The 17,398-nt window shown below is 37.2% G+C and overlaps 1 protein-coding gene across 4 annotated transcripts in view; it reads left to right on the forward strand.

Moving 5' to 3' along the window:
- GLYR1 (glyoxylate reductase 1 homolog) overlaps positions 1-17,398 on the forward strand; it is a 40,781-nt gene that overhangs the window by 18,216 nt on the left and 5,167 nt on the right. For 2 of the 4 annotated variants that reach the window (XM_027839194.1, XM_027839197.1), the window contains exons 6-12: positions 7,563-7,649; positions 8,295-8,351; positions 9,014-9,064; positions 9,158-9,231; positions 14,218-14,317; positions 16,043-16,153; positions 16,924-17,025. In XM_027839194.1, coding sequence (XP_027694995.1) covers positions 7,563-7,649; positions 8,295-8,351; positions 9,014-9,064; positions 9,158-9,231; positions 14,218-14,317; positions 16,043-16,153; positions 16,924-17,025 — 582 coding nt within the window. The remainder of the gene's footprint in view (positions 1-7,562; positions 7,650-8,294; positions 8,352-9,013; positions 9,065-9,157; positions 9,232-14,217; positions 14,318-16,042; positions 16,154-16,923; positions 17,026-17,398) is intronic. The other 2 variants (XM_027839195.1, XM_027839196.1) reach the window with 2 other exon arrangements.

The following is a 17,398-nucleotide window of genomic DNA, read 5'->3' on the forward strand; positions in this document are numbered from 1 at the left end:
TTGATTAGGAAATTATTGTAGTATTCCAGATGAGAAGTGCTGAGAGCGTGAACAAGGGTTTATGGCTCAGTACAAATGGAAGAGATGTAGTGGTAGAATCAACAATTGGCAACTGATTGGCTATCAAAGGTGAGGAAGAGTGAGGAGTTGAGGATAATGCTGATGCTTCGAACCTAGATGGCTAGTTTGATCCTTCTAGGCCTACTCCAGCCTGGTTTTGCTCATCTCCTAGCCCTTTCCAATTTCCTCTTGTGGACCGCAACTGGGGGGTCCTACATTCTTAAACTTATATCTAACATTCTTTCCACTTCCTTATGTTAGCTGAAGCCTATCTTTCCCCCTAAAAATAACATATCCTTTTGCAACTCTCACCATCAGAAGTTTCTACTTTGTTGTTCAGTTGTTTCAGTCATATCTGACTCTCTGTGAGCCCTTTTGGGGTTTTCTTGGCAAAGATACTACAGTGGCTTGCCATTTCCTTCTCCAGCTCTTTTTACAGATGAGGATACTGAGGCAAACAGGGTTAAATGAATTGCCCAGAATCACAGAGCTATTCAATGTCTGAGGGCGGATTTGAACTCAGGTCCTCCTGACGCCAAGCTCTATCCATTGAGCCACCTATCTCTGCTACCTATGACATCAGGGCTGGGAGGAGTGTTAGCCACATAATTCCTCAAATCTGGTGACCTCTATCTTATTTCAGCCATGTAATACCATTATTATTTATACCTTTGCCATTACTACCTCATGGAACTACAAAACTCCTAAGATCCTGAATTCTGACCATAGCCTCCTATCCTTTCTCACTTATGCTGAATAGTCTGTCATCCCTTGGCCCCTTCTATTTAATTCCCTATGCATTAGTCAGTACCCAGCTTTAACCAGGTGATCTGCTATCTTAATGTTTGAGCTATACACCTGTAATCGTTTTTCTGTCACAAACACACACCCAGCCTTCCACCATTTTTAAGCCTGTTAATTTTCCCTTGTGAGGTAGTCCCACCACTACCATAAGAGCAAACTGGTTTCACCTATTACAGATTTATGGTACTTAACCTCAGGTGGGCCCTCACGGTTCCCAATATTCCTTCAATTCATCTCTTATTAACTCCCTATTTCATTCCCAAGAGCACTTGTTCCAACCCCTTTCCCTCTCATCAAGCCAGTTTGTGGAAGGCCTTGTGGAACAATTCTGAACTTTACTTGGTAGAGAGAGGGGAAACACTGATTGTTTTTATCAGTGACGTTACCAGATTAGTTATAGAGAATATATAGTTCTATCTGAGTGTTCCACTGGTAAGTCAAACTCAGCATATCCAAAATTAACCTTTGTCATCTTTTCTCTTAAAGATATACTGAAAAGATTGAATCCATCTGAAGGAAGCCATACTAAAATCCTTTTAATTTTCAGAATCTCCTAGCATCATCACTGACTCTTCTTCTGTTTCTCCAGTCACAAAGAGGTATCTTTCTTCCTCAGTAAAATTAATCCCACTTGCTACCTGTGACCTTGATCTCATATTTGCCAGAAACCTTCAGGACCTTGTTTGAATAATAATCCTTACTCTTATATATATTCCATTTTCCCCTCTCTACTGGTTCCTTTCTGTCTGCCTATAACTATGCTCAGGTCTCTCCAAACCCCCCCAAAATTTCATTCTTCTATCCAATTATCCTCCCCTCTCTTTCCTTTTTTTCTGCCAAAATTAGAAAAATTGCTGTAATCAGGTATCTTCCCTATCTCACTGCTCATTCATTGCTCATTTGATTTGTAATTTTGCTTTTACCTCCACGACTCTGCTGAAAAAACTCTCAGAGATTACCCAGGACTTCTCAAATGCCAAATCCTCTGGCCTTTTTTTATTCTCTATTACCTCTGCACATTTGATAGCATTAACTGCTCCCTGTTTCTGGATCTTTTCTTCCTTAACTTTAAAAACAAACCATGTGTTCCTGGTTCTCCTACCTGCTTTTCTCTTCAATTGTTCTTTTTCCTTCAGTGACCCTTCACCCTGTTCTCAACTTCATAGAATGGATATTTCTCTAAAGTTCTTTTCTTGTCCCTCTTCTCTCTACATTCTGTCCCCACTAATTTCATTTACTCATGGCTTTATGTATCAACTCTCAAATATGTATCTCCAACTCTGACCTCTCTTCTACGTTCCAGACCTACATCTCCAACGGCCTATAGAACATCTCTATCTGAATACTGCATTGGTACCTCTTATACTTAGGTTATCTTTCCCTCTAAATATGTTCATCCCTTTCACTTTGTTATTTGTGTCTGTGGAAATTCCATTCATATCCAGTATTTCAGATTACTCAATAAGTATTAAGAACCTACTGTGTGCCAGGCACTGTAGTAGGTGCTAGATGTACAAAGAAGCAGTCTATACTTTTGGAGCTTACATTCTGTCAGGCAAAACAATAGAAAAGATAAATGTGAAAGAATTTCAGGGGACGCTAGTAGCTACAGTCATCAAGAAAGGACTCATAGGAAGGAAGCAGAAAACTGGGAAAGAATTTTTACAACCAGTATCTCTGACAAAGGTCTCATTTCTAAAACATATAGAGAACTGAGTTAAATTTATAAGAATACAATTCCCCAGTTGATAAATAGTCAAAGGATATGAACAGGCAGTTTTCAGATGAAGAAGTTAAAGCTATCTAGTCATGAAAAAATGCTCTGAATCTCTATTGATTAGAGACATGCAAATCAAAACAACTCTGAGGTACCACCTCGTACCTATCAAATTGGCTAACATGACAAAACAGGAAAATGATAAATGCTGTAGAAGATGTGGGAGAATTGGAACACAAATGCATTGTTGGTGGAGTTGTGAACTGATGCAACCATTCTGGAGAGGAATTTAGAACTATGCACAAAGGGCTATAAAATTATGCATGCCCTTTGACCCAACAATAGCACTTCTAGGTCTGTATCCCAAAGAGATCATACAAATGGGAAAAGGACACACATGTACAAAAATATTTATAGCAGCTCTTTTAGTGGTGGCAAAGAATTGGAAATTGAGGGGATACCCATTAGTTGAGAAATGGTCAGACAAGTTGTGGCATATGAATGTAATGGAATACTATTGTGCTGTAAGAAATGATGAGCAGGCAGACTTCAGAAAAACCTGGATTTATATGAACTGATACTGATTGACATGAGCAGAACCAGGAGAACATCGTACACAGTAACAGCCACAATGTGCAATGAATAACTTTAATAGACTCATCTCTTCTTAGCAGTGCCAGGATCTCCAAAGGACTCACAATGGAAAATGCTTTCCACATCTGAAAAAAGAACTGTGGAGTCTGAGTGCAGATCAAAACATGTTTGCTCTCTTTTTTTTTTTCTTTTTTTTTCTTTTTTTTGTTGTTTGTTTCTTCTTTCTTATGGTTTCTCCCATTGGTTCTAATTCTTCTTTACAACATGACTAATGTGAAAATAGGTCCAATATGAATGTATATGTAGAGCCTATATCAGATTGCATGCTGTCTTGGGGTGGGGGGAGGGGAGAGATGGGGAGAAAATTTGGAACTCAATCTTATGGAAGTGAATGTTGAAAACTTAAGTAAATTAAAAAAGAAAACGAAAGAAAGGACTCATAGGAGGCGGCCTTTGAACTGAGCTTCAAAAGGGAGCAAAGGATCCTCAGAGGTGGAAAAGGAAGGCATGCACTCCAGGCATAGGGTACAGCCTGTGCAAAGACACAGAAATGGGAGATGGAATGTAGCAAATGAGAAACAACAGTAAGTTAGACTAGTTTGAAACCTTTTGTTGTTTTTTACTTTCCTCCTCCCTTATATTCAACTTGTCACTAAGTTTTTTTCAGTTCTACTTACCCTGTATCTCTCATATCCTCCTCCCTTCTCAGGGCTCCCACCCTAATACAGGCTCCCATTACTGCCCACTTCTGCTATTACAGATTCCTAAGAAGTCTTCCTTATTTCGTTCTCTTGCTATCCTAACCTCTAAGGCCATTCTTGATAGTCTTACCAAATGAATCTTCTTTATGCACAGGTATGGTCATGACATGACCAAAAATTTTCTGTGGCTCCTGATTGCTTGCTGAGTAAACTTTATCCAGCATTCAGTGCCATCTACAATCTGGCATTAATCCTACTTTTCCAACTTATTTCTCCCCACCAAAAACTCTCCTTCAGCCAACTGAACTACTTTCACCTTGTACTTTCCCCACCTCCATTTCTTTACTCAGGTTAATCCCTATGCCTGGAATGTCCTTCTTCCTAATTCACTCATTTGGTTCCTATCCATCCTTTAGAGTAGGCCTGCACACCATTCAGCCCATGCAGCCTGCCAAGGATTTCAAGTGGCCCTCCAGAAATGTAAAGGATGTAACTATGGCTCAGGTCATCCTCAGGCCCCAAGGCTGTTCTCAGACAGAACTAATAGGGCTCACTGGTCCTTTAAGAAGAAGTGATCATGAGGCCTAATTCCCTTGTGCAGGCCTGCTTTAAAGTCTAAATTATTGCTCTCTCTTCCATGAAGCCTTCCATTCTTCCTCTGTCAGGAATGACTTCTCCTGCAATATTGCCCAGTACTTTTTTTTTTTGCATCTCTTTAATGTAATTTTGTATCAGTATTATCTTATTATTTGACCATGAAGTATGATAATTTCTTCAGCTCAATATAAGAACTCAAATCCTAGTTCTTAATTTGTGGGAATGAGGTTTTAAGCTACTCGATTTGAGAGTAAAGCCCAAACTACTACTTTTGTGGGATGTTATCTTCAGGGATCTTTTTAAAGCCCAGCTTTTATCCTGTCTTTTAATTTGACTAAAGTAAAGTCATTTAGTCCAAAAGCTAGGCCAGTAGTTACTTTCCCCAGCTGGAATGGAACAAATTGGGCTCAAGCCAAATAATTAGTCACAAAAGTACTATAAGGTGTGGGAAATAAGTAGTTGAACTTTTGTGATTCAGTGACTCATTAGAGTCTGGTGTAGACTAATCAACTTGTGAGGTGCAGGTTCTTTGCATTTCTCTGAGAATAAAGATTAGCTTAAAGGATCATAGATTTAGAGCTGGAAGGAAGCTTAGACACCCTGAAGTCCAGCTCCCTCATTTTACAGGTGAGGAATCTGAAGCATAGAGTGTTTAAGGACTTGCCCATGGTCCCTCAACTAGTAAGCGTTTGAGGGAGGATTTGAATTCATAGTATTCTTAACTCCAGTTTCAGTGCTTCCAGTAATTCATGCTGCTCCTAAGGCTTGGCATTAATAACAGTAGAGTCATTTTCTTACAGGTAGGTGAAACAGGATGTCTTTATACAAGCTTTAGTATGAGAGTTCTGGGGAGCAACTCTCTTGTCACTCTTATTTCCTGATAATTTATTGAGGTTTGCAACTCTGGGCACACGCAAAACAAAATAGTATTACCTTTGCTTGAAGGTAGAGTCAAATCAATTGGTGGCAAAAGAGTAGAATAAGGGTCAAGTGACACCTAGGTTCTAGTCCCATTTGTGTTGTTAACAGTATAACTTTATATAGGTTATTTAACCCCTCTGGTTATCCATTTCATCTCTCAGATAAGGTTGATACCTTTACTGCTTGCTCCCAGGATCAAATGACAGAACACTTTAAAAAGTTGAAAAAAATGTTATACACTTAAAAAGTAATCTAACTTTCACATTTAATGACATTTATGTGTTTGCTTAATTGAGCACTTAAAAATATATTTTGTTTCCTGTAGCCTAGAAAAACTTAAATAGATTTTAGAGCTAAAATTATTTTGTCTGCCCTGGGGAAGGTTTGAACCAGCAAGTTTGCAACTCCACTAATCTCATACTTTGCATCAGTCTCAGAATACAGTCTTATCCTAGAGTGAGCTATAGAAAAAATGCTGAGCTTGGAAAGAAAGATATGAGAGAATCTGGTTAGTCAGGTTTTTATAATACCATTATTTTATTTTGAAGTATTAATGTCAAAAATGTAGTAATCTTTTTAAAGGATACTTTTCACTTTTACATGACATTCCTTTCCAACTATATCCCTTCCCCTCTCCTACCCAGTGAACCCTGTTTTCAAACAAAGATTTAAAAAGAAAGAGAAAGGAAGTTTACCAAAATCAACCAATATATGGACTATATCAGACAGAATACTAGATGTTCCACACCCATAGTCCCTCCTCCCCTGCAGTAAAGGGAAGGAACTGTATTTTTTCAGCTTTTCTCCCAGGGCCAAGCTTGGTCATTACAATTATACAGATTAAGCTTTGAGGTTTTGACTCTTATTGTTTTTAAATGTTTTCATTGATATCTTTTTTGTTTTTACATCATGATAGTTTTCCCCAGTATCTCTTCCCCTCCTGGAGAGCCATCCCATGTGAAAAATAGTGAAATAGTGTTTTTAAAGACAAAAGAAAAAAACTCACAAGTGATCAATACTTTGAAAAAGTCTAAAAACATGGGCAAAGTGCAATACGTATGGACCTCCCATCTCCACAAAGGATTGAGTTGGGGTGTGTTTTCATATCTCCTCTTTTGAGTCTTGTCTGATCTTTACTATTTTACTACATTCGCTTTTGATTTTGTGTGTCTGGTCGTTCTTTTTCTTTACATTGTTATAATCATGGCTTATATTGTTTTCTTGGCTCTGCTTGCTTCACTCTGCATCATTTCATGTAGATCTTTCCATACTTCTCTGTATTCATCGCACGATCACTTCTTATAGCATAGTAATGTTCCATTATGTTCATGTGCTGTAATGTGTTTAGCCATTCCCCAATAAACGGGCATCTGCTTTTGTTTCAAGTTTTTTGATATCACAAAAAGTGCTGCTATAAATTATTTATAATAATATATAACTACCTTATATTTGTATATGGGAATTTTCTTGTCAGTGACTTCCTTTGTTGCAGAAACATCTTTTAAAGCTAAACATTACTTTAAATGATTTATAGGTTAAACATGTCGCTGTTTAACTCAAAATAGGTCATAAGATTGTATATTTATAACTAAAAGGGACCTCAAAGATCATCTCAACGAATCCCCTCATTATATTGGTGAAATAACTAAGGCCCATGTAGACTCTGACTTGCCCAACGTCACCCAAGTCAGGACAGGTCGTCTGCAGCCAAATCCCGCATTCTTTCCACTGCATTTGATGCTATTGATTGCTATTGCTATTGATGGTTGATGGTATTTCAGTTCATTGTTCCTTTTTCTTATTACTGTTCTTGTGATATATTGGCAGAAGGATACATTTTACTTTTTTTTAGAAATGAAAGCAAGAAAATTGCAGTTCCTTTTGTCGATGCAAATAATTTGTTCTCTTTTCATAATAGCTCATTATGCTGATTTGTAGTTCACAAAGTGCTTTCCTTTTTAAGAATAGATATTACTCATGTAAAGCCTTTTTCGCCAAATAAAAATCCTTCCTTTAGACATTAAAATAAGTCCACAGCTTCTCTATTGTCTAGCTGTACTGTTTCGGTTGAATCTCATTTGAGTTATAAAGCTTATTGAATTAGGGGTAGATAATGTCTATAATGCAGGTTGTCCCAGCATCTTGCTGATCTGACTTTTCTTCTTTAGGACCTCACAATCCCAGAATCCAGTACAGTGAAAGGAATGGTGGCAGGAACAATGGCTGGGTTTAAATGGCAACCAAGTGTAAGCGAGGTAATAAGCTCTTTCTTTAAATGATTCCAACAATTTCAGAAAAGGTTTCCTATTTCTAATATGCTTTAAAAGAAGGCACTTAGTATTCCTACAGGCACTATCATCTCACACTCCTGGGGGAATAATACAAGACAGAACTCTGTGTTTAAGGAAGTGATTTACTTCCAGAAGACATCATAGAATCATAGAAATGGAAGGAATATTAAGAAATGTGTGCTGTCCTCTGCCTTTTTCAGACAGATGAATGTCTAAGGCTGCAGGTTTCCCACCCTTGGTCTAAACCATTCAGGGCAAGGTATCCTTTAAGAAAAGATTTCCACTATTGCCTGATCCAACTGTGGTATATCTTAATATTTTATTAATCTAAGTGATTTTTAGTACAGATTCATAAATATTCTTAGATTAGATGAGTCCTGGATTATAAACATTCTTTGTTTCTTTTCTTGTGCCATTATTGCATGTGTTTTCTGAGTGTATTATCATTTTTAGAAAGGGGTTGGAATGAACATTCAGAACAGTTCCCAAACAGTTGACAAAGAACAAGTCTCCTAAATGTCTCTTAGGAAAGTCAGGTTAACACAGCATAAGGATGGTGTCTTTCATGGAAGATAAACTGTTGCTTATTTAGTCATTTTCTGATTTCAGCCTGTAAAAGATGGGGACCCACATTTTCATCACTTTCTTCTCAGCCAAACAGAGAAGGTGAGTTGATCTTTAGAATTATTGATTCTGAATCTGTCAGGCACAAGGCTGTGTAAGAGAGGATTAGCAAAAAGGTCAGTCAGTGCTGAATAAAATGTCAAACTAAAGATGTCAGGTTGTAATGCTTCTTAGGAGCTACCCTGTTATCCTATTATTCTCAGGATTCACTTAGGCCGTATGTAATTTTGCCAGAGCAAACTGGTGAGAGATTATTCAGTCAAGCAGTTAAATTGATGTCATGCAGACAAGAATAATGGATTGTTTGAATTGATTTAGCAGTTGTGTACTTGAGTTGATCAGGCAGTTCATTAGAACTGATCTGTGTGTGTAAACCCATGATACTCATAAGGCATATTTTTAGTGACCATTAACCAAGTAAGTTACATGATTACTGTTTACTCCATAGAATCTAGAAAAACCACAAGTTGTATGTGAAATGTATGCAGCTTGCTAAGCCTTTGAGTATTAGTAATGTAGATACTTTGAAGACTTGGAAGGAAAGTTGGTTTTAGTAGGTATTTTCGGAGTATGACTCCAAGTCATAGGGCCTTGTTCTTTATTTTTTATGCTTCCCTTTGTTCTTGGGGCAACAAGTTTATAAATTGGTTCTATGATGAAGGATGAAGTCTGTTTAATAAGTGATTGTTTTTTTCTCTTGTTAGCCAGCTGTCTGTTATCAGGCGATAACAAAGAAGTTAAAAGTATGTGAAGAGGTATGCAGGTTTCTCTCCTTTGAATGTTCATGTTTCAATGGGGATTTGATCATAAGCATTCTAACTTCATGACTTCCTAACTTTTTTCCTTAGGAAACCGGATCCACATCTATCCAAGCAGCAGACAGCACAGCAGTGAATGGCAGCATCACTCCCACGGACAAAAAGTATAACCCCTTATGGGCGTGCTCCCTGTGGCTTTGACCAGGGTAGAATATTTGGGGTTTTGTGGTTATTCTTTAATTAGGAACTGAAACAACTTTATAAGAAAAAACTAATCTGTTTTAATGTTAAACTCTCTAAACTATTTCATAATATCAAATTATTTTCCAATCTTGTTCTTACATTTTCATCTACTTAGCAATTACATAGCTTATTCTGCTTCTTTTTAATACTTTTATCTTGTCATATGTTGACACAGCCCACATCCTTATTTAGAATAACTGTACAAATATATGGGAACCGGGGCAAATAACCTTACCTCTTAGTGTCCTAGATAATTCTCTTAAGACTTGTAACTTGCAAAGAAATTGCTGCCCTTTATTGACGGAAGTTTTTTCACCTTTTTATTTCCTTTGCCAGTGAAATCACAGGTCTCACTCCTATCCATGTTAAGAGGTAGATATAGATATATCTTAAACGTGCTGTAGTTTGCTTAGCCATTCTCCTGTTGTTGAGAATTTGAGTTTTTTCTATTTTTTTTTTTCACTTTTACTAGCGGTGCTATCAACATTTTAGTACAAATTACCTTTTTAAAAAAATGTGAGTTGGGGCTTATTTCCTTGGGATATATATATTCCTGGAAGGGGGTGGGGAAGTTGAATTAATATTCTCAGAATGAATGGATGGTTTTGTGTTTTTAATATATTTCTAAGTTGTAAGCTTGTACCATTTTTACTACCACCAACAATATATACATGTACCTGTTTTCTTAAAGTTCTTTGTATCTTCCCTTTTTTTTTTTTTTTTTGCTAATTTAATAGATGTATTCAGTAAGTACTTATTGATGTATTGTTATGTTTATGAGGGCAGTGTACTGGAGAAGTATAAGATAAATTCTTTGGCTTTATAAGAATGTGTGATCTAGTAGGGGAGATGCCATGCAAAAATAATTAATACCAAACATTCTGTGAATGTTATACAATAAGAAATACAAAATGCTAGAGGAGTTCAGAAAAGGCAGAGATCGCTTTTAGTTGGGGGATCAGGGAAGGTGTGATCTGAATTTAATCTTTAAGGATAGGTGGAAATCTCATAAGTGTAAATATATAATAAGCATTTTCAATTTACATTTTTTATTATTTATGAGGTCAAGTGTTTGCCCATGTGAGGATCTACTGTTTTTCCTCATGTGTTTCTAGTTACCTTTAACCATTTACCAAGTGGAATCTAGCTATTAAATTTATATATATTTATATATTTTGGATAATAAGATTTTATCAGTTTTTTCTGTCCTTTTTTTCTGGAGCAAAGGTTTTAACTTGGAAATTAACATCCCATCCTTTAATATTGAGATTCAGTCAAAACTAAATTACTAAAAAATATTTGATTACATATTGATAGATTAGTCATCAACTGAATCATATTAAGTTCTAGGCGAAACGGTTGCTAAGTATATCCCTAATAAAAATATCAGCAAACCCTGGTTTGAAAAGGAGCATCTAAAGGAATCGGGTGGAAAGCTAAGATGTGAGGAAGATGGTGGTGTCTGGCGCAGAGCTACTTTTACCACTTGTTCCCTGAGTACTGTCCTGGCTCTCCCTCTCTGATTCCTAGGCAGAGGGGAGTGCTTTGGGCATAAAGTTGCTTAGAATCTGATCAGATCATTATTTGAACCTTGGAGTTGGAACTAGTTCTTTGTTTACCGTTTAAGGGGGCATGTGGGTTGTACTTAAAAATATATTTAGCCTAAAATTAAGAGACTTCAGTGAGAATAAATAGTGTTCTGTGCAAGGTGCTTACACTGTTTCCAGTTTGTCTCTCAAGTACCATGTCTTTTACTAGCATATCCTTTACCTTGTTCTTAAAAGAGGAAAAATAGAATATTCATTCTACAACTATTTTTTTATCCACCTAACTTGCTGGTCGTGGAGAGGTTGTGCTCAAGGAATGATAAAAGGTGGAATTGAACAGATGTGGGACTCAAACAGAAACATCTTTGTTATACCGCCATATTCTCATCAAATTGTTTTATCATTTTTAACTGTATAATCAGGAATGCAAGGAAACAGGCACCTTAGTTGTATTGCTGGTAGGTCTTTATATTCTTTATAAAAAGTTAAATTGGTCTGGCAGTATACAACAACTCAGTTGGACCTAGCCCAGTCCCATTGTTGAGAATATATCCCAAGTAGATCACTAAAATAGAAAGATATATAAACCCAAAAATATCTCCTTTATAATGCAGAATACTGGAAATAACTTATACATCCAATGACTGGGGAATGATTGAATAAATTATAGCCTATTAGTGTAACATATTGTTATGAAATGATCAAACATCAAGACAACAAAGTCTCAAAGATGTCTATAAAGTGATAATAAAGGGGGTCAGCAAAATAAGAAAAATATATACATTGATTATAGTCATTTTAAAAGAGATTTTTTGGTATACAGGCAAATTTGGAGGGGGAAACAGTAAATGTATTTTTATTTTGTTAAAATGACCATTTTTAATCAGAATATAACTAGCTTGAATTTTAGAGTTTTATTTGAAGATTTACTACATATTTGGTTTATTTCTTAGTGTTCTTTGAATGTCTTAAGTTTATGGTGATTATTTTAAAAGAATGGAGAGTAGGTAATGGTTCATTCTTTTCAACCGTGAGTGTTAGGCTTAGAAGTTGAAAAAGGAGACACTATAGGCCCTTAAGCAAGGAAGTAAAAGGTGAAAACAGTACTTAAGAAAATATTCTGGCAATTGTATACTGATTGCTCTGAAATGCAAAGAGACTAGAAGCAGAGAGATCTGCTAGGAAGATAACTGTCTTAGTTTAGGTTCACAGTGTAATTGATAATAAGGGTTTGGACTAGGATGGTGGCTGTCTGACTGGAAAGGAAATAATAAATCTGAGAGATTGTAGAGGAATTAGCAAGATGATTATCATTTGGTGATTATCACTTGGAGATTGGTAAGGAGGAGGGAAGAGTTCCTATTTTCTTGAAAAGGATGCTTAGTTAAGCTTTCAAGATAAGTTTCAACTGGCAGGACAAGTTTTTTCTGAGATATGTAGTATCTGTAGCAGGCTAAAAGGTAAAACCTGGAGATTTAGTTTTGAGTAATATCTGCATACAGATGGTAGCTTTAAAAAATGAGAATGAATGCTTCCCAGAGGAATTAGTATAAAAAGAGAAGAACAAAAACAAGAGGCCCAGAACTGAACCTTGATCAACACCCAGTTAAAGGGCAGGAAAATGAAAAACCAAAGGAGGAAGCGTTTAATAGAGTTGAAGAAACAAGAACATCACAGAAACAAGGTGTCACAGAAGCCAGTAATAGTGATTAGCCATGTCATATGCAGCTAAGAAGTCAAAAGGATAAGAAGCTAGCAACAATCATTAAACGTGTTCAAGAGAAAATCATTAGTAACCCTACTTGGGTAAGCTGGACCAATTTTAGAGGAATGATGAAGATAAAGGCCAAATAAAGAAGTTATGCAAGGAACTGGATACAGCAGGTATATGTTACCAATAAAAGCAAGTTGTGGAGAAATGGGAGAGTAATTGGTAAGAACGATGAGGTCCAAAAACAAGTGGTCTTGGTTCCACAAACATCCTCACCCCAACTCTAATTCAAAGCATGGGAAAGAATAGAAAAGTCAGTGGGCAAAGTGAAAGATTCAAGTTGTTAGGATGAATTTGAGAACTCGAGCTCTCACAAGTTTGGAAAAGATAAGATACAAAACCGAGGAGGAGGAATTGACTCTTGAGAGAAAGAAGGAAAAGACACATATATATGTAAAGATGGCTTGATCTCAAAATGGAAAAGGATACAACTTTATATGTCCTCGATTTCCAGATAGCAGTTGGTATAAAAAAAAAAATTTAGTAGTATGCCAGCTCTGTATATGAATCAACATTATGATGTGGTGGCCAAAAAAAGATAATTTTCTCTTAAATTATATTGAAAGAAATATAATGTCCAGAATAAGGGAAGTGTTCCCATGCTGTGATGATTAGACCACATCCTGTGTTTTTTGTTCAGTTCTGGATACCATATTTTAGTAAGAACATGATAAATTTAGAACTCATTTATAATGGTGAGTGTACTTTGAAACTGTCATATAAGGATTGGTTCAAGGAGCAAGGAATACTTAGCTTGAAGAGTAGAAGACATAGGTAGTCCATGATAACTCTCTTCACATATTTAAAGGGCTATCATATGACAAAGATGGAACTAGAATCCATAGAACTGGTGGGTTGGAAGCTATGAGAAGATTAGTTTTAACCTAATATATAGAACTTCCTTAACAATGAGAGCTATCCAGTCACGAAATAGACTGTCTTAGTAGGTAATGAGTTCCTCATCACTGAAAGCATTCAGGCAAAAGCTAGATTACCAATTGGTAGAGAGGTATAAAACATTCATTGATCAGGCAGAGTTGTTTGATTAGATATTTCTAGTTCTAGGATTCTATGATTGTTTGTAAAATTTGAGAAGAGCCATTTGGACAGTGGTTTCTAGGTTGGGGGTACTACCTTTGTTAATCATTCAAACCAAATCTTAAAGTAATGTAAAACCTCTCCTAGAAGTTTCTTTGTGTTTAAAAATGGCATTTGAAAGCCAACAGGTTCAACCAAGGAAATTGCTTCAGGAACTAGATATACTAACATATATACTTGATTATTACTATGACCCTTTATCAAAATAGGAGAAAAGTTTATCCTTATCCTAAGTCATACTGATCACAGTTTCCCCATTGTTCTTCATATGTCAGTTAAAGACTCAGAAATGCCCATTTTCATTTAGTGTAGTGAGCAGTCTAGGGACCAGTTTTCTCTTGCCTACTGACCTAAATTCATTCTTCAGCAATGATGAAGATATTTTTGCTCCACTGTGTGTTTGCCCACCCACATGTATGTATGTGTGTGTATATGTACATATAAATACATACTCTTACCTTCCCACGTACTAATCTTTCTATTCTCCCCAGGATAGGATTTTTGGGCCTTGGCCTCATGGGAAGTGGCATTGTCTCCAACTTACTAAAAATGGGTCATACAGTCACTGTATGGAACCGGACAGCAGAAAAAGTAAGGATATGTGGGCAATGCAACTAGAGGGCAGGATGGGAGGCAAGATGATATTTGATTTAAATATTGAACCAGACTTTGAGTAAAGAGAACTCTGCCTAGAATAGAACTTGAAACACAATTGGGCCCCTACACAGAGTTATACATGGAGTAGGGATAGGAGAGCCAAAATGCTATTTTTTTTTTCTACTTTTCATTTTTTTTTTTTTTTTTTTTTTGCTTTTTTGCTTTTTTGCTTTTCTTAGTGAGGTAATCGGGGTTAAGTGTGACTTGCCCAGGGTCACATAGCTAGTAAGCGTTAAGTGTCTGTCGTCGGATTTGAACTCAGGTCCTCCTGACTCCAAGGCCAGAGCTGTATCCACTGCGCCACCTAGCTGCCCCAAAAATGTTTTGGGTTTTTTTTTTTTCGTAATATATACAGTATAGTAGAATAGCTGAAAGGGAATACCAGAGAAACAGATCTTCTCAAGTTGCTTAAGCTTTTGATGAGGTGACAGAATGTTTACATATGAAATGTTTTAACAAATTACCTAGGATAAATTAAAATGTTACAGTATTGAATGTTGAAAGAATTTGGAATGAAGAAGTAAGCAGAATAAAGATAGGGCTGATCAGGAAAGGGCTTCCTGGAGGGGAGAGGGAGTTTGGGGCTGGGCTGGGAAGGAAATTTTGGACATAGATTGATGAAGTTGAAAGTAGAAGGTATTCCAAGTGAAGGGAACAATTTTTGTCTGGACATTAATTTTGGCTAGAGCCAGAGTCGTGTTGAAAGATAATGAGAAATGACTGAGTTAGAAAGGAGGTGATAGCAAAAGTTGAAAGCCAGGCTAAGTAGTTTGGATATTATGGTGGGTGGTAGGGAACCATCAGATCTCTGAGCAGGAAAGTGATATGGTGAAATGTTGTTTGAATAATGTTCCAAGTTCTTGCCTAAATTATGAAAGAACTAATGGAACCTAGTATCTTTGTAATGCTAGGCAAGTCATTTAACCTCTGGATCTCAATTTCCTCAGCTATGGTGTCCCTTCTGTTCTAAATTTGATTCTGTGACTAAGTAACCAAATGGAAGCTTTAGAATAGTTGGGAGGGACCTATGAAAAGTTTTAGGAGCCATGCTTTCATAGGAGCTTTTGGTTTGTTTGGGTTTTTTTGGTTTTTTGTTTTTTTATTAGTATAATTGACCCTTGGAATTAGGCTCCTGGATATAGTACATTTTGACATTCCTCCACCCCACCACAAGCCACAAATTAGAGACTTAGTACTTTTTCTCTTGTGCTGCATACAGTATATTAGTCAGGACTTGTACAGAACCTCCCACAAGAGCTGATCTAACTCCAGAGCCTTCCACAGTTCACCTTCGTGGTTCTTGAAGTTGGCCTCACTGGCTCCACTGGGTTCATCTCTAGTAATATGCCCAAGTGGACTCAGCTGTCCCGCTCTCACCCTTTTAAACAGTAGATTAGCAATAGCAGCAAACATTCACTAACTGCCTATTATAATTAGGTTAAAAGGGACATAGTTATACTTATTTATAATCTAGTCAGGAAAGTCACCATTCCTTCATAGTGATATATACAGCTGCTGGTCAGGTGTTGTCATTGACCCCTTAAGTCTTCTGCCTTGTAGTGCCTTTGGAGATAAGCTGAGGCAACCAGAGGCCACAAAACCTAGGAGGCATGTTTGTTATGTGCTACCTTCTTACGTTTGGATCTGTGACTTTTGCAGTGTGATTTGTTCATCCAGGAGGGGGCCCGGCTGGGAAGAACCCCCGCTGAAGTGGTCTCCACCTGTGACATCACCTTCGCCTGTGTGTCGGATCCCAAAGCAGCTAAGGACGTAAGGATCCCCTCTCTCCTCTCTCTAGTTGCCTCTCTTGTGAGAGATTGACCACTTGTCCTTTTATTATTCAGAAAATAGTGTACATCAAACTCTAGAGGAATTCAATTTCAGATCTCCTAGTTACTTGCTTGTGTGAAGTTGATTTGCATAAAATAGATTTTTGTAAACAAACTTCTTTTGACTCAAAACATGGGTTTAAAACCCTGATATCTCCAGAGGACTAGCCTTGAAAGTATTATTAAAAATCTGTGCTTTTCCTTATATGCTTTAAACTCTTGTTCTTATTATATCTATATGCCAAAGCATTCTTTCTGTGTTTGGTAGCTATTTGTGTTTCTTTCTTATATGCTTAAATGGCAGTGGTCACCTTTTTAAACTGTTTAAGACAGACCTGAGTAAATCAAGGAAAGCTCTAAATAAAGGTAAACAATGCCTTTTCTTCCTTTTTAGGCTAAATATTTAGCTCCTAGACATCTGAGAAGGTAGTATGGGAACAACTTGACTCTGAACTATGTTTAATTATAATATAACCACTGTTCAGAAAGACATTGCTCAGGTGGACCACGTCCTCCACAGCTAGTGCCTTGGCTCTACAGTCAGCCTCTGATGTCTGGGTCTGGCCTTAGCCTGATTGATGCTTCCTTCACTATTATTGGGGGAGGAAGGAATATTGAGAGTCAAAAATTATTTGAGAGCTCGAGGGTGGGGAAACAGGCCTTGAAGCTGTTGAGGGCCTGGGCTATTGCTTTCCCCTTGTGTTCCCACAGCTGGTGCTGGGCCCTAGTGGCGTGCTTCAAGGGATCCGCCCTGGAAAATGCTATGTAGACATGTCAACGGTGGATGCAGACACGGTCACTGAATTGGCCCAGGTAGTAGTCCAATGCAAACTCTCCCACTATTTCTAAGTGAATTACATGGTCAGGATTTGAGCATTCTTTCATCTGGCCATTCTAGAGACTGGTCTGTAAAGAAGAGATTCAACAATGTTAATCTGTCTTTAGTGAAACCTAAAGCAATAGTGAGTCTAATCTGTGTTTAGGGAGATACTACCTAAATGGCTGGAGAATCAGTTCGTGGGACTGCTGACTACTGACTACAAAAAGCAGCATCCCATCATGACCTATCAAAATGTAGACTTTGGTTTAATAGGCTTTCTCTAACTGATAGAGAAAAAAAGTGTTTCTGCTTTCCCAGAGAACAACCTGGGTTAACACTCTAGAAATCCTCAGATCTTTGTCTTCC

The sequence above is a fragment of the Vombatus ursinus genome, unplaced genomic scaffold (genome assembly GCF_900497805.2).
Source record: "Vombatus ursinus unplaced genomic scaffold, bare-nosed wombat genome assembly UNPS02014832.1, whole genome shotgun sequence".
In the NCBI taxonomy this organism is placed as follows: Eukaryota; Metazoa; Chordata; class Mammalia; order Diprotodontia; family Vombatidae; genus Vombatus; species Vombatus ursinus.